Here is a 17,863-nt window from a genome sequence, read left to right on the forward strand (position 1 = left end):
GGATTTAAGCTCCCTTCCAACCCAAAACCCCTCCATGATTCTCTGACTCACTAAAAATTCCAGATGGAAATCCTTTTCCTAACATGACTTTGTTTGTAAATAATCAGCCATATGGACTTGTGCCTTTGGGTATATTGAAACCATGTGAAATAGCATTTCTTCAACAACAACAACAACAAAATGTTATTTTACTCCTCAATTGCCACCCCTGCTTCACACCCCTGATGCTTTTCTTCTTGGCACACACATTTCTGAAGGGCACTTGCAGCCTGTAGGGCTAATCCTCCTCCTTAGAAATATAGACTTATGTGATAAACTACAGCAACTTCTTCAGCTCATAGATCAGCAGTATTTGCTTAAAAACCAACAATCCTAAATACATATTTACACCAAGCACGCCAGGAGTACAGGTAAGAAGCTGACATTTTACAAAGACTGCAGCAACTCTTTTCTCCGTGTAAACCTTTATACCCTCCCAACAGGGACAGCTGCCTTTTGGAGCAGGATGGCTTTCCTAGAAAAAAATTCACTCATCGAAAACTTTCACTATATTGAATGCTGAAAGCACAAGAAGCAAATTAAAAATAAATAGATTTAAGGCTACGATGTCATTATTCTCACTTATTCAGGTCTGGGGAGGTTGCAAAGATATAATCCTTGATTCTGCAGACACAAAAGCCTGTGCTCAGCCCTCACAATCCAGCAAAGCAAACACACAGTGACTCTGGGGTCAGGATCTAACTGAGCTTTCCGTGCTGATCAGTGATTTTTAGTCAAGTAACAACGAGCTGACAGAGGTGTGAAGTCTCTGTCTTTGCTTTTAAGCTTTGTTTAATCAGAAGAACACTGAGTGTGGGGAGAAGACAGATCTAACAGCAGAGAAAAGCAATTTCCAAAGGGTTATTCCAGAGACATTCACTGTACACATAAAAATGTATAGGACAAGATATTCAGAGCCTTCTTCATTTAGGATTAAGAGAGCTGAGGGAGCTATGAAACCTTGGGCATGTAAGTCCAGAAAAATTCACATTCTGCAAGTGACCTAAACCTCTTGGACTTTAAGAATTAGACTCTCTGGTCATTCAAACCATGTGAGTAGTTCCCATCAAAACCATCTGAAGACCATGAGAGTCTTCCCAAACCCAGAAGGATCCTCTCATGGCAGCTGTGCTGCTCTTGCAGCCTCAGCCCAATCCATGGCACAGCTACAGGGCTTTGACAGGATTTTCACCTTTTTCTTCGGAATGAGTGAAGGTCTGAGAGACTTGGAGAGGTGGAAACAGGGCATGGGAAAAGCTCACTGCAGCCAAGGAATCCCAAACCATTGTGGCAAAGCCAGCTTGGACTTCCCAGCCCCCCCATTCACATCCATTCCTGCCTCACTTTTGGAACTTCTTAAGATTTTCTGATGCAGCTGGTTTTTGAAGCTTAGTCTAAAATTACTAAAACTAAATGTTTTTTGAAACTAATGACTAAAACTTCAAATGTTTTTTTTAAATTTAGTCTAAAATGTCTTCTCAAAGTTATTTAAAAAAAAAAATATTCTTGCCAGAAGATTTTACTGTTGACCTGAAGCAGATCAAGATAATTTCCTAGATGCATTGGCAATACTGAGAGGGTAAATCACTGCCAGAGGCGGGGATGTGGATTCTGGGGACTTTTGGGGGCTTTTTGAGGTTCCTTCCAACCTCAGCTGGTCTGGGATGCTGTGATATGTGTGGCTACAGCTGCAGCAGTCACCAGGCTCCATAAGGATTTGTCTGAAGCATTTTTGATCTCTGGGTTTGTAAGGGGAAGCTCTAAAAAGTCTGATTTGGGGCTACTGAAAAGAGGTTTTTAGGGATATCTACTCAAAGTGTAAGAACAGGGATAGAACTGAACTAGTTATGTGGCTGCCTGACATTGGAAGTGAGTATTTGCACATCAGAGGAGCTCCCTAAATCCTGTTTACATCCTTCCATTTGTAAACACCATAAAAACAGGGCCCTACACATAGAGAAGAAATCTATAAACCCTGGATAAAATCATCTAATGGACCCAATCCTGAGGTGAAACCACCATTATTTTGATTTATGTCAAGAGAGGGCCTGATACTTAATAACTGTTCAACAAACCCTTATCAGTCTCTCATTGTTTTGCCAATTGCAATTACCCAGATCTTCACATTCAAACTGGCTCAAGAGCACAACAGAAACCAGGATCACAGCTCACAGTTAGGGCTCTGAAATGGTGTAAAAACCGTTAAAATGAACAAGGGGAAAAGCTCAGAATCCACAAAACAACGTGGTGGACTACATTCTCTTAATCATCTGCCAGTGCTCTGCCTGCCAAATTCACAAGATATGAAGGAAATGTTAATTGAACATGCGTGTGAGGAGTAGATACTGCATATGGGTCACAGATACAACAAACAGAAATCTGCATATTGCCTAAGCAGCTGCCCAGATTTTGCACATGCAGCTCCAGATTTTGGGCACAGGTTGCAGCCAAACTTGACAAACTTTTCCAAAAATATTTAAGTAACAAATGGAAATTCCCCCCCCGCCCCTTGCACACGTGTGTTAGACAAGAAAACAGCTCTGCTTCATGAGCAGAGATCATAAATACTGTGCATTACATTTACCAGCATGATTTTAACTCACTCCAGTCAGAGTGTTGTATAGTACATATAATACTCAGCAGACAGATAGTTACTCATATCTACATTCAATCACTGAGACACACATTTTAGAAAATTTTGCCAGTTGCCTATAAGAATTCAGCTGAAAATCTAGCACTTGACAAGCCACTGTATCATATTTTGAGTATCCTATAAAATGTCATCAGGAAACGTTGGGGTGGTGTTTTTATTTCGTGTACTGAGGCAGTTTGTCAAGCACCAGCATTTACAACTCCTGCTTGCTTCAGATGGTCAAAATATGACAGAGAGCTGATGCAAGGAAGGGGAAATTATATCTACTCTCTGTTATAAGATTAATTAGGGAAGAAAGGCACCATGAAAGAGAGACAAATTTTTAAACACATACAAGGGGAGAGATTTATTGCTCATGGTGGGATATAAATCAACCAGTGACTGACTGTGATACACAAGCAAAATGAGACAAGTCCAGTGCTGTATTCTCCATCTTTTGCTAGACATCCTAAATGGATTATGCTTTTTTCTCCTGGGAAATTAGCTTACTCTCTTTGAAACTGAAGGTTTAAATGTTTCTGGAACTGCCCTTATTAACATACAAACCTCCCATTGGCTTTGGCATCAGCTCCATGTGTAAGTTTACAACAGCTGTGGTCTTTCCTGGTACAATTTAAGTCAAACATGCTCAATATGGAGTTTTTTATCTTTTTAAACTCAATAATATTCAACTTTCTAACATCCAGTATTCTAATACAATTCAATCATCAGTATGTCTCGAATTTCTTAAGAAACAAGTATTGAACTGGGTGTTTTTATCTATTGCACCTGAGAAATTTATGTTAAGCCTAAGAAGCAAAATGATTAAGATGAGGTAGACTATTTAATCTGGCTAAGGGCTCATTTGAATGCAGTGTTTTAAAAGCTTTCTTAAATTCTGTAGCTATAATTATATGTGGATTTTATTGTAATTATGGTATTTTTTATAACTGAAATTAAGATTTAAGCTGAAATTTTTTATTTACATGGTAGCTGATAATGTTCAGATAATAACTGAGGTATTACCCTACATTCACTGACTTTGGGGTGAAGCCCCTCACTGAGTCCCCAGTCTGGGCTTTGAATAGGGGCCAGAAAATTCAACAGTGGACATTTTTTGCAACACACCAAGCCCTTCTCTTGCATGGGAGAAAATGGCAACTAAAAAGTAATCCCACATTTTTTTTACAACTTGAGGCCTTATTTCCTCAGAATGGCATTGACAGTTGGGATGTGAGCAGGGATAGATGGCAGTACAGCCAGTTGTGTCAGCTGTTATTGAAGCTGCCATTGCATTCATGAAGCCTAATTAACCAAGCCTATTTTAAGATCTGGGCAGGCATCTGAGTGCATGGTAAATGTTAATAATGTTCCTATGCAGAACTGCAATCCAGAGCTATAAAGATTTGTACTGACACCTCCAGAGATTTGCACATTCAGATGTGGATTCAGATTATTGGCTCCACTTTCATGGTGGAGAGGGGGGCCTATTATTTGTGCTCCACTTGCTTTGGAAATTATACTTGAAACTCAGATTTAGGCTCATCTTCCATTTAAGTAGGAAAAAAACCCATGATTAGTAACTCCTCAGAAAAAGAGATTTGTTATTTTTCCTCCTGGGCACAGGGCCCAGATCTGCAGCTTTGGGCAAAATCCAGCTATTCAGAGCTCAGATATATGGAAGGTAGGCAGGAGGCATCCTGACCTTTCCACCCTGCCTACCATTTGTATTTCCCTGAAATTTAATGGGGAGAATATTAGTGAGATTCTATGTAAATAACTTTAAAAATTTAAAGAAGACATGGCTGAATCCAGCACACTCCAAAAGTGTTTTTTCTCTTCCTTCAATTCTACGGGATTCTTCCTAAAACATATATCAGAAAAGGCTGAACTGCGTTGGGCACTGGATGAATAATTAGAATTTTTTTTTTTTAAGCTTTTCCCATTAAGATATTTTCTACAAACAACCTTCTCAAGCCACCAGGGTGGGGTGGTTTTTGTAAAGCCACGTTGGCAGCTACATCAGAAGGAGCTTTACCTGCAGCAAACGACAAACACAGCACAAACATCCCTGTGCAGCTTTTCAGAATAATCTTACACCAGCAGCGGTTTGCTCCCCATTACCTTCAGGAATCCCTCTGCTGAGGACTGTTTTTTTTTATCTATAAATGCAGCTGCTGATGGAAATCAATGGGAGATTTGTATTTGTGGAGCCTGCAGGTCCACGGGTCAATAGCGCTCTTCCAGTCGGAGGGAGGAGGTCCAGAGCAGCCTGGATGTCACCCGGGCTGCTGGAGGGACATGGTCTGGGCTTCACCCTGCCCACAGCTGCCTCCCAAAACCTGGACAGCTGAGGAGAGCTACTAGGGGTGGGCCAGTTGCTGTTGTTTCACAAACACCACTTGCCAGGTCCCATAGCAGGCTCCTCATTCGTTCAGCTGCGGAAGGTTCTGGTTGTGCGACTCGCCCGCCAGCGCCGAGGAGTTGATGGAGCTTCTCTTGAGGATCTTGTTTATGATGTCCTTCCACGTCTTCTTGTACTGGTGCCGTAGCAAAGAGTACACAAAAGGGTCTGAAACAGCTTTGCTGTAAGCTAAGCACTTGGAAATGATCCCCCAGTGGGAGTTGATGTGGACCACAGAGGATAATTCAACGAGTCTGGGGAAAGAGGGAGGGTGAAAGAGTGAATGTTAAAAATCACATTAACCCACCCCAAACCCTCAAATTATTGCTGGGCAACTGCAACAAAACTAAAGCAAAGAAAGCCTTACTCATGAAAATGTGTATGCTGTCCTCCTCTTAAAAATTTTACAGGCTGCAAATGTAAACTTGAGGCCTGTTTGCCAAAGTGCCATTGCTTGGTCTCAGGGGAATCAAATTCCTCTACTATGAGCAACCCAAAAACCCAGCTTCAGTCAGAACTCGTGGTTCTGGGTCCCCTCTAGAGCACCTAAGTCACCTCACCAGGGCTACCCAGCTCTTTTGGCCAGTCCAGCTCCTAGAGAGAGTTCAATGCCTTTGAGTTTGTCTGAGTTGTAGAAGCACATACAGAAAATTCATCGCTGAGAGACGGCGTATCGTACCCTGAATTGAAAAACTGGCCACTTCAAAGGGCAAGGATTCATATTTGCAACAAATATAGCAACACAAAAGTTTTAAATCATTAGGGGAGAGGGAGAGGAAAGAGCTCAATACACTGCTCATGCCTACACTAGCCCAGATAGTTCACTGTGTACTGAGGGAGAGCATTTTTGACAGGGAAGTATTGATAACTCCCCACGCCTTTGAGCAGCATCAAAGGGCAGCTCTGTTCAATATGGCTCTACAGCTGTTAGAAACTATTGATTTTTATAGAGGTCAAACAGCCACGTGTGCTGTTACAGAGCCCCACATGGCAGGTCAGGTCTTTGCTGGACCTGTCTGCAGCAGCAGGTGTTCTTAAACCTGCCTGGGACATACTTCAGTTGCTCACGTTTCTCCAGACAAAGCAGCACCTCCAAAGAACATTCTGAAGGGTGGTTCCTGCAGCAGCAATGACAATAAAGTTGGTACTTCAAGCAGTTTAGAGATGAGGATTTTTTTTTTCCTCAGTCATTCCACTTCATAACCTTTCACTACAATGTATTATTTAAAATAATGTTGGCAGATGTCACGGTCCAGTCAATGTGAGGGACATTTCAGGTGACCAGGGAATGTCACATGAAAATACTTGGGAATTGTTTGTGCCACTCCACTGGTGCTGCTTGGCTCAGCAGCTCTGAGGCCCCAAAGAACCTTTATCTGTCCCATTTCTCTCTCATCTCAAATAAATGAATGTTCTTTCAACCTCTTCTTGTAATTCACAGTCTTTATATTTCCTGCAAAGATGAGAACTGAGACATAATTTTCATCTGCTCCAGTTTCAAGGTGGTCTCATCTGGTGTATTCTCTCTTCTTTAATAAAATGCAACTTATGACATCCACGTTAACTTGTTCTAAAATGAGAATTGACAATTTGGAAATTAATCACCTACTGAGTCATATTTGCTTTGTAATCTCTACCAAGTGGAGAACTTGTTGTTCTCCACTTCATTTATTCAATGCCTACTTCACGTTTTGAATTTCACCACGTTGAATCTCATTTGGATGATTTATTTTTACTGAGTGCTTTACAGATGTGAATTTGATTACGTTTAATTAAATTCAGCGGATGCCTTGAATAACCAAAATATGACAAATTTGTGTCTGAGGCTCTGTCAGTCAGTTCTATGAGACATTAACAATCTCCATTTAAAGCACATCAAGCAGACACTTCAGGGTTGCAAGCCTAGACTTGCTAATTTTACCCTCATTGACTGATCAAATGAAAAGCCTACACTTTTATTAACAAGATCTTAAATATTTTCCTTGCGTTCTGTAAGCTTCCTTGACATTTACACATTTTTCAATTCTCATGTATTATTTTTTATAGTAAATTACATTTGCTGTTATCAAGCAGCAACCACAGAAATGTAGCCAAACCCTGAGCTATGCATTTCCATTTCATGTACAAACAAATAAATGTCAGCCTTTCAAGGCACATCACAGAATTTATTGCCTTTGAAAGGTTTTGTTTCTCATTTGTGAGGGAAATTATATGCACAGCTTCCATTTTCATGAAATGTTTCGGCCTAAAAGACATTTTCAATGAAGGAACATTAATATTTCAGTGCTACCTGTAAATTAAATTTTACAATATCAACTACATAATTCCCTGGCTTGCTTTCATAAGCCTCTCTTCTACTGTCTGGTCTTCAAACCCTTCTTATTTCAAAGCTGTAAACTCTTTTTCTGTGATATTTTGATCATATTTTGGAAACTTACAGCTCTGTAGAGTGTGTCATTTCACATGGCTATCCAATTATTTTATTTCCCCTTCAGTAAACAAACAAGAATGCCATGTTGAAGAGTGTGACCTTGATCTCCACACACATAATGCACACTGGAAATCCTTTATTTACATGTGCAGTTAAAATATTTTACTGAACGTGTGCCCACTCAGCTGGGATGCTGAAGAACACAAATTGTACAAGAATTCTGCTTCTTGTGTGCCCAAGCAGGATCTGCATATGCAGAGGGCAAACAACAGTTCAAAACCAAGCTTTGCTTACCCCCTATCCCCCAGAGATGATACAACAGAATTTTAATCATCATCTGCCTGTTCCACCATCCTCCTCTGTAACCTGAGGGCTTGGGATTATGAACTTCTGCCTGCTATTACTTCAGGATTTTTAATTTAAGGCCAATTTCCTCACAAATTGACAGCGCTTATTAACTTAGATGAGCAGAGTTCTATATTTCAGTATGAAATGCCTGGAGTTGGAAATGAATTTTAGAAACTTGTATGACTTGTCTTCATTTTTCCTATGAAAAAGTACTTTGGAGAAAAGAGGTTTGGAACAAGTATATTTAATTGCATAATGATAAGTGTAGCAAAGGAAGAAATGTGTACCAGCAGATTATTTTACAAAACAAGAACCAAGCTATGCCTAGAAATATTTAATGGGGGGATTACACCTGTCATGCTGGTAAAGTGCAAACACTGGATCAAAGACAATCCGATTCTGATACACTACTTAAGATCATCTACTGAACTAATTAGAAGGGTGTTTTCTTGATAAATGAAGTGCCTAATCTGATTTTTACCTCATTGTGATCTGAAAAACTCTGGTTTACCCAGAGAAGCATTTATCTGTCTGGGGTCATGAGCACAACTCCTTCACTCATTCATGGAATATTTTTAGTGTGGAAACAGGAAGATGTTATAGTGAAACCTCGTGATTTGCTGCTGTCAGCCCCCAGTTCAGGGAGTACTTAAAAGCATGTTTAATTGAAATATATTGCTGATTAGGAGAGGCTGAGCAAGGCACTCCCTCTCCTGACTTCTGTCCACAGCTTACACTGTGATGGATCGTGTCTCTCTTGAGCATGCAAAGCACTGGACACAGTCCAGAAATTACACACAATTACACACTTGCTCACACAATTAAAATCCAATTCTCCCAATGCCCTCGGTGTCTGGATGCTCAGCCCTGTGTGTGAGGCTCAGGGCAGGTAGGGATGAGTGTCCTGGAACACCCAAACCTGCCCGTGTCCAGCAAGGGCTCTCAGGGAGGGAATTCCCCTTGAGCCTGCTGTGCAGCTGTGGGAATTGGAAAACCAGAAACTCCCACAGACACTGAAGGGTTTGATCTGAAGCCTTAGAAGAAGCTTGGATTGATGTAAAAAATACAATACACAGATATTAAGCAGAAAAATCATAAACTCATAATTCTATAGTTGTAAGTAAGAATATGACTTAAGTAAGAAACTGTACTGAGAAGATGGTGAATTCAGGGTTTATAATGTAAGGGTGGGGTTGTATGGAACAAGCTGAGAGTTCAGAAGTTAAGACAGAAGCAGATGTGTGCCTGTGAGTTAGAAGCCCATTAGATAAAAGTATCCTCAGTGCAGCAGAAGTGAGTAAAGGTGATGTGTTAGAAAAGCAAAACAAACCCTGTGGCAACTGTCCATTGGGTTAGAAAGTTCTGCATTGCCTTGGAACAAAGAATTGTGACTGCTCTTGGGCTGTGGCCGAATGCTCGCTCCTCTAAAATCTCAGGGCCTCTGGGACTGATGTTTATCTGAGCAATAAATCGTTCTTAGCCTGAAAATAGTCCCACCCCTTCATTTCTAGCAGTGACAATGATGTGCAGTGATCTTTTTACACATGCCAGAATTGAAAAGGCCAGGAATGTGGGAGGCTTCACCCCTCCTGACATGTCTGACCAGCTCCCATCCTACCCCAAAACGTCCTCATGCATCCAGGACCCTGCATTTTCCCCCTCCTCACCATCACCCTCTGTGGAGAAGCTGTTCCTCAGCAGGAGAACATTGAAGTGATCCTTGTACAGACTAAAGGGAGGAGGCTTAGGATTTTTCTACCCCCTCTTCTGTATTTTAAGGCTACTGGGACACAAATTGGGATGCCATGGAGTGAAGAGGAGGTGGGGAGGAGGTGCCTGAGTGCTGAGATGCCTTTGCAGGAGCACAGAAATACTCCTGACAGCTCTGGTTAGAGCACTCAGTGTCACTCAGGATGAGCTGCCAGCTATTCTGTGACTGGGAGGATTTTCAGTAAGTTCAGAGACCTAACATGAAATGAAAATTAACCATTTGCAAAAAGACAAGTACTTTCATATCTTACAGCTTGAGAATTAAGGCTAAATGTCCTTAATTACAAGTCCTTTCATACCATTTAAGTGCATGGCTTGCAGTGGTGTCTTGTGCCCACAAAGTGACAGTGAAGGTAATTCTAGTAAATTACTTTAATTTTCTAATTCTGGGGATTCAGGGTATTACACTGAATTGGAAAAGCACACGGTTGGCCAAATGTCCAATTACATTGACTCTTAATCCAGATTTTTCAATGATTTTTTTCAAGGTGGATCTGTGTTTGAATGAGGTCAGCCACACTAATTTCTACTTAATAGTATTGGAATAGAAGATACCTTGATTTTTTTTTTCTTTCTCTGTTGTGCATATCAGCGTCTCAGTTTTTCCAAAATCTTATAATAAGGAATGCAAGCTGTAAATTTCCTTTACAACCAGATAACTTTTTTTTCTTTACTTTTTATTTCACAGGAGTAATTTAGTGTTTCCCACAGAAGCCATTTCCAAAGATCAGCTGGTGGATAGATATCTACCATAAATCACGAGAAGATTTTTCAGTTATGAGCCAGCACAGCTTTGAAATTTGATATTTACGATTAATAAACCCTACCCAATCAGACAAAACTGTTTAAGTCTGTTGACCACATTCTCACCTCTGCTGAATCTTGTTGATCAAATTTTTATAGTCTGAGCTATTCGGGCGAGATTTTCCCTGGAGATCAACCCCTGGACTGGGAAGTCAATCAGAGCAGTAGGTGACAACTAAAAAATGTCTGTGATGCCTTGTGAAGGCTGACCTAGAACAGAGGCTGGACAGAGTTAAAGAATAGAAATAAAGAATAAAGCAGGGATTTATTAAAAGGCCTCAATGGATCCACCTTGGGCAGCACAAGAGCCCAGCCAGGGCCACACCCAAGATGAACCAAAATGGTCCCAAAGTGCACAACCAGTCACAGGATCTCCAGAAATTTTAGAAGTTCTGCTCCATTTGCACATTGCAGTTCATTGTCCCATTCCAGCTTTAGCACATGCAGTCCCATCCTGCTTGTTTTTCTCTCTTCAGCCCACATTGTTTGTGCTCCTGGGCCTGAGATTTGGTTCATTTGTCCTTGGTGCCCAGCTGGAGAAGGAATTGTTTTGTCTCCCTGCTCTGTGCAGAGAGCTCACCATCCCTTAATATGAAGCCCAGACCCACACACTAAATCAGCACAGAATGTGAAAAATATAAAGGCTTAAAACCTGAGCCATCATCTGCAAAACCTTATGGACTGACTTCCTAAATCCCTCCCATGCAAGCAGCACATTGACTGGGACACTTTACATCATCTGTTAGCTCAGTACATGCAACCTCCGTTACAGGAGTGGAAACGGCGCGTCAGATCTCCCCGGGAGACTGCAATCCTGTTCTGGCTCCGAGTGCCCTACTTCCCTGAGCCAGGGGTGCATCTCAGCAGCCTTTTCCAGGATGTAGGTTCACACTTACCTTGTGATTACATAAGGTGCAAAGCAAAGGATGAAGGTACCGATGAAGGTACTTATTTTCTTCGTCGCCCGCTGCCTCCGTCTCCTCTGCTCCTCCAGACAACGCTCTCGCACGCTGCGTGACATTCAACACAAACCAGAACATCAGTCACAAATAACTCCAGGTAACAATTCCCAATGGCTTCACCATGGAATGACGGAAAAAAATCTGTTTTAATTGTGTAAGCCAATAACAGGTGCACTGCGTTTAAGTGGGACAAAACCAAATATTAATGCATTCTCTGTTCGTCTTACCCTCCACAAAGTTCCTGACAAATACTTGGTTTGTGTGCACACAGCCCCATTATATCAATTGATCTATAGAAAAATTGGTGGAATTCAACCTTGAATTCAGTTTGCAGCTCCTTCTTGAACTACTGTAAGCTGTATTTGCAGGCAAGGTACTCAAAGATTTGGAAAATATCCTGTTGGAATCCAAAATGCAGGGAATTCTCAGAACTTTGGGCCTGTAAGCCAAAGCTTAAAATTGAACACAGGATTTGATCTGAGACTTTGGAAAAGGCTTCCAAACTTAGGTGCTAAAAGTGAGAATGTGGATTTATAGTTTAAAGCAGAGACGTGTTAAGTTAAAAAGAGGAAAGTTTCAAGTTTTAGAGTTTAAGTTATCAAAAAATAAATAGTTACAGAGGTAAACAAGGAGTTTAGAATGCAATACTGTAGGTTTGTGTGTCATAACATGATTGGCTAAGAAAACTCACACTGTAGCATGGGGCCATAAGACAAAATATGTAAGGATTGGGTCAAAAACATAAATAACCTTTTTGGCAGTGTTTAATTGGTCAATAACTCCTTAAAGGTCTTGTAATGAAGGGTCTTGGGACCTTCTGAGCCATGCAGTGAAGATGTGAGCTGAACTCACCCGTCCTATGTCGGAGATAAGAAAATAAATCTCATCATCAAAAGCAATTCAGCGGTCCTGTCTCTAACTCATTCAAAGTTCCTTCAAAAATCCCCATATATCCAGAGTGGGATAGGGAACATGCTTATTCCCTAGAAACAGCAATCCCAACACCACTGCCTTGGAGAGGAGAAACGTCCCAGCAAGATACCCAACAAAACAACAAAATCATAATGGGAAGAAGAACACTCTGAACCTCCAGCCCAGCATGGGAGCTCCCACTGTGTCCCAGAGCTGTGAGCTGTGTGGCCATAAACATCCTGTCAGATCTGCAGGGCTGAATGCTCCCCAAAGCTGGAACTGTTTCATAAATCCACAGTCTGGGATATCCTCATTCCTCACCTCAAACCAGCCCTGTTTCTAACTAAACAGTTGCAAATTAGTCACACCTTGGTTTCTTTCCTACCGATGGTATTTTAGGACAGGAGCTTTTCATTTGAGTTTTCTGCCAGTGGTTTCAGCAGGCCACCAGAGAGTTCTGAATGCCCTCGGGGTGCCAGTAGGGCTGAGGCCTTGTTTCAGTGCAAAAAAATCCCTGAAATCAGCACACTGGCTTGTGAAAACAATTATTAATGTGAAAGCTCATCCTCCTCCTCTGCCTGCTTGAGGGACTCTTTTGCTCCCTATGGTTTCTGAGGGAAGTGGATGAGCTCCTGTCTACTCCAGGCAGGTGGATCGGGCAGCACTGGTGTCTCCCACAGTGCCAGGACTGCCTGTACCTCAATAAATCCCTTTGGAAAGGGCACAGCAAAGCCAGACTGGCATCCTGAACCCCTCTCTGTGCACATGGCAGAGCTGCTGGCTCCTTGCACATATCCCACAGTGACACAGTCACTTCTCAGGCAAACTGAGTTGGCTGGCCCATGTCCTGAACTTATATAAATATATATATTTTTTAAACCCAACTGTTTGGCATTGGTCTTTCCATTTTTGTTGTAAATTTTTAATTGATGACTCACTGTCAGACTCCACACTCTCACAGCTCTGAGGCTCATGGCCATACCCTGACATTATTTACTTCATCTGTGAATGTTTTATCAACACCCATACACATGTTGTGTCCTGAGGATCTCAGTGTGTTTCAGTGATCTCTATGGCAATGAGTTCCTTTGGTTGTGTTAAAGTGCTTTCTTTGCTCCATTCTAAATTTGGTCTTACATTGCCAGGCCCAGAGCAGCTATCATGACATGATGAAATAAATACCGGAGGAAAAGTTTGTTCTTCTAACAAATTGTATTTGTCTTAAAGAATAAGACACATTTAAAGGTGTTACATGTTCTATATGTGGATTATTTGCAGCTAGAAATGACAGGTGAGAAGGAAAAAAAAAAATCCACATTTTCAAGGGAACCTGTGTGCTTTCAATTCTGTAAGAGCTGAGGAACTTGGAGTATTTTTATGTGCAGAAAAAGTGTTTCATGAGCTTTGTTTAAGATCTGTGTTCTTAAATTCAGAATATCCCAAGCCCATGGCAATACAGGAAAGTGAATCTCCAAAACAGGTTCAATTAAGGTGCTGTTAGGGAGGAGAGGGTGGTGTAATTTTTGTCTCTGTTTCCCCAGTTACATCTTTTCCTTTCTGGCACATGCAAAGCTGTCTCTCACTCCTGGAGCTCACCCATGACTGTCCTGGTAGACTTAAACCCATTTCTTTTGTTCAGCACTTCCAGATGTATCCAATAAATACCACATCACAGAGAAATTTATTTTATCTCACTCCTTCATGTAGACCATGTACACAGATGAATATTTTGGTTTTGCACATGCTTTCATGCACTAAGATAAGACACATGTGAGTTCTAGCAGTGACATCAGTAATAGAACAGGATTATTGGCTAAGCTTTCATTTAAAGATTTTAATATCCTGGGAAATCTGAGCTATATCCCTTTGAAGGTTTGGCATTTTAAACAAAGTTTATGGGATATTGGACCTTAAGATGTGTGGAGCTGGATACACCAAAAAGATAGTACAGATAATTTGAATTAAGAAATACATGGGTTAAGCACTTAAGTGAAGTTTTGCCCAAATCTCCAACAATACTCAAGATATTTTGGTCTTAAGAACAAAGAAAAAGCAGGATCCACTAAAAAAGCCTCAGCTAGCTTGAAATGCCCTCTAAGCACTCACACATATTTGCAGGGTATTTGGAGGTTTCCTTTGTGCTCATCCTGAATGATCTTCAGGAGATCACTCGTGTCTTTCTAAGTCACAGGTAATAAAGCCATCTGTCACAACTCCTGTCACCAGACCCCCCTGCGGGTGGATTCTGAGTCATGGGAGGCAGAAAATTGTCTGTACACATTTCCCAGTGTTAAAACTGGGGCTCCTCTGCAAAGAGCCAGAGGAGTTGGCGTAGTCTAAAGTGGGGTTGCAAACTTTGTTCTCCCATTTGGACTCTGCCAGCATCCACAGCTGTGCTGTCAGGTACCACAGGGCACCCAGGAATTTCCTGTTACACAATGCACACGATGCCTTTGTTATGTCAGACGCTTCTGAGCATCTCTGACTCTGCCAGCAGAGCTGCAGCCCCCGTGCAGCTCTCTCAGGAGGGTTGGTGACCTGACATCTGCCCCTTTCAGCAGCAGGAACTGTCACTGGTTAAAGCAGCCCCTCCAGGGGTCAAATCAGCCATCAGTTCTGTCGGGTAGGAAAGAAACTAAAACTCCTTTCTTAGAGAGAGGCACCTCTCTCTAAGAATAATTTGGTGCCCAAGGTAAAGACAGTGGTGCAGGTTGCTCACAGCAAAGTGCCTGCACAGCTCTGTCTCCCCTGAAGGGAGGAAGCATCATTCCCACAGCCCCACTGAATCCACCCCGCAGTGAGAGGGTCACAAAATGCACAAACACCCTCAAATCAACCTCAACCCTAAAAAATGCAGGGGAGGAAAAGCAACACTGAGATTTTTGCCCTTTTACTAAACTTTGCTGTGCAGTCCAGGCATACTTTTAGCATTAGGCAAAACGAACGGGGTTTCAAACAGCACTGGTGGGTTTATGGCACTTTCCTGGGAGTAGCCAGCACATCTCCTCATGCTGCAGGAACTAAAGCAGTCGAGGCACAGTTCATCAAGCAGACAGCACGTAAGGCAGGAGGGTGTTTTTTCCTCAGTGTGACTTGGTGAATAAGGGAAGATTTATCCCTGCATTTCTCAAGAACGGCAACAAGACTTGCTCAAAGTTCTGCTCTGCATTCTTGGTCAAGAGACAGCTCAAACAGCTTAACAGGAGAATTCTCTCTCTCTGAGCAAATGCTTTTGTCCCTCTAAAATGTGCTGCCCTGCCCTGATCCTTCCAGACTTATTTGTCTTAGCCTCAGGCATCCCCAGACCGTGACCTGTGTTTGAGGACAGCCACATGTGCTCTGAGCCCTGCAGCTCTGCTCCTGGCTGCCTGCAGATGGAGAGGCTGGTGCAGCAAAGGGGAGCAGGGATGGTCAGATGGGATGTGTGGCATGGGAGTGCCCTCTCTCTCTGCTCTCTGCTCTCTGCTCTCTGCTCTCTGCTCTCTGCTCTCTGCTCTCCTCTCTTCCAGGCAGATTTCCTCCCAGTATCACACACTGAGCCTGCATCCCTTCCAGACCTATACATCGATTATTCATGCAAGATTTATGGCTTACGCATAATTCCTGGTGTGACTTCTGCACACATTCCTCTCCCTGTTTGGTTCTTGCCTTCCAGCCCACAATCCTGCCAGTCCCTGGGGACTTTTCTCCTCTTGTCTCGAGGGACTTGCCTAAAATCTCCCATTTGAAATGAGCTTTATACATCCCTTGTTTGTCACATTAACACTGCTGCTGAATTCTCTCTCACTTAAGGTTTAAGTACAGGCATTCGAGCACATGAATTTTGCAGATGTAATTCCCTCAAGGATTCTGCCTTCAGGAATGATAAAGTTACAGAGACCACAGCAATGGGGAAACTGCTGGGAAAAGGAGAAGCAGGCAACACTCAGCTTCCCTTCCAAACTCCAAGGGACATGTGCAGCCTCCTCCCTCTCAGGGATCCAGCAACGGGTCTTGGGCTGACAGTGCCCAAAATATGCAAAGCTATCAACCACGAAATCCACCTTCAGATACAAAGGGCAGTGATCTGATCACCGTCTCAAAGGGAAGTGCTTGCTTGACCAAAACTGCCTGTTCATTTGCTCTCCCTCCCAAAACAAGTCCTTAAGCCTAACAAAAAATGAGTTCAGCAATCAGAGAATTAAACACAAGTGAAAAGAACCGTGCAGAAACAGGATGTTTGTTTCCTCCCCCTCCCCATGCCCTGCTGTGAGACAGATTAGTCTCTATTTACCACAACACTGAGCCCCCTCCTCACTTCTTCTGCCACGACCAGTTGCTGAACTCAGGGGAAGCTTACCTGGGATGGATGTCCACAAGCAGCACCAGGGTCTGCATAGTGATCACGTCGATGCGCTTACAGTGGAACCGTGCCACCTTCAGCACTTTGAGATATGTGAAACACAGCACTACCAGGGAGAGGAGGAAGCTGAGGGCGTGAAAGACCCCAGTGAAAATCACAAACTGTGTCCTATCCTCTGGTCTCTTGTTGTAGAGCGTGCAGGAGGCGTAGAGGTGATGGAAACCCAGCCAGGAGAGAGAAGCTGCCACTATGGGGAACGACGCCGAGTGCAACCACGTGTAGCTCAGAATGAGAGCGGCGTCTCGGTACCTCATTTTGGAGTGATAACTTAGAGGGAAGACCACAGCAATCCACCTGTCAATGCTCAAAGCTGCCATGCTCAGCATGGAGTTGGTGGTGAGGAAAGTCTCCAGGAAGCCCACAACGTGGCAGACCTGATCTCCTCCCGGCTGACTTTTGTAAATGATCCCAGCCAAGGTCAGGGGCATGCTCGAGACGGCCATCAACAGGTTGCAGAAGGTGAGGTTGAGGATGAACAATCCCGGGACCTGCTTGCGGATGTCGGCGCTGTACAGGAAGCACATCAGCACCAGCACGTTGGCCAGCAGGGCCACGAGCATCAGCACCACCACCACGAAAGCCAGGAGCAGCTCCCAGATGCTCATGGTGCGTCCGGTCACAGCAGGGACATCTCCGAAATTGCGCCGCGCCGGCACCGGGGGACCATGGTGCGAGGTGCCCCCGCCTCGCCCTCCTCCCCAGCCTGCTCGCTCCCGTGCATGCCCTCCGTATTTTTAGAGGAGCTGCAGTTTTCTCCTCCAACCTCCCCCTCCTCGCTGCTCCTTTCCACGTCAACGCTTCCTGAGACGTGCACAAAAGCACTGGGAATGCCCATCAAACTGCAAGGAGGGATTAAAAAATATCAGCAGGACTGAACCACTGTCTGCCATCGGTCCATTTTGAGGAGAGAGTGTTATTCTGAGAAGCTGCTCTCCTGAGATCACTAATTATCAGCCCCAAGCTTGCAAGCAATCCACCGAGTGAATTGTGCTCTCTTTCTCCCTTGCTTTCTGCCTCTCTCTCCCTCTCTCTCTTTCTCTCCCCTCCCCTCTCCTCCAACCCTCACTCCCTTCCAGGCTGAATGTAACCTGCTTTTTATGATCACAGATAAAAACCCCATTAATGGATTAAAGCATGCACACTGCTGGTGATTCGCAAA

At 43.1% G+C, this 17,863-nt stretch overlaps 1 protein-coding gene across 1 annotated transcript; it reads right to left on the reverse strand.

Annotated features, from left to right (window-relative positions):
* Nucleotides 1-5,097: 5,097 nt before the first annotated feature.
* GPR26 (G protein-coupled receptor 26) lies at nt 5,098-17,309 on the reverse strand. The gene is made up of 3 exons (XM_053984202.1): nt 16,642-17,309; nt 11,325-11,438; nt 5,098-5,329 (listed from the first exon to the last, which is right to left on the reverse strand). Exons 1-3 carry the CDS (start codon nt 17,307-17,309, stop codon nt 5,098-5,100), a joined length of 1,014 nt encoding a protein of 337 aa, XP_053840177.1.
* Nucleotides 17,310-17,863: the final 554 nt, after the last annotated feature.

The sequence above is a fragment of the Vidua macroura genome, chromosome 8 (genome assembly GCF_024509145.1).
Source record: "Vidua macroura isolate BioBank_ID:100142 chromosome 8, ASM2450914v1, whole genome shotgun sequence".
Classification (NCBI taxonomy): Eukaryota; Metazoa; Chordata; class Aves; order Passeriformes; family Viduidae; genus Vidua; species Vidua macroura.

Coding starts and splice junctions, on each gene's coding strand:
- GPR26 (XM_053984202.1), bottom strand. CDS start 17,309: ATGAGCATCTGGGAGCTGCTCCTGGCTTTCGTGGTGGTGGTGCTGATG. Junction 11,439..16,641: donor CTTGTGGACATCCATCCCAG/GTAAGCTTCCCC, acceptor AATGTCACGCAG/CGTGCGAGAGCGTTGTCTGG. Junction 5,330..11,324: donor GCACCTTATGTAATCACAAG/GTAAGTGTGAAC, acceptor CTCTTTCCCCAG/ACTCGTTGAATTATCCTCTG.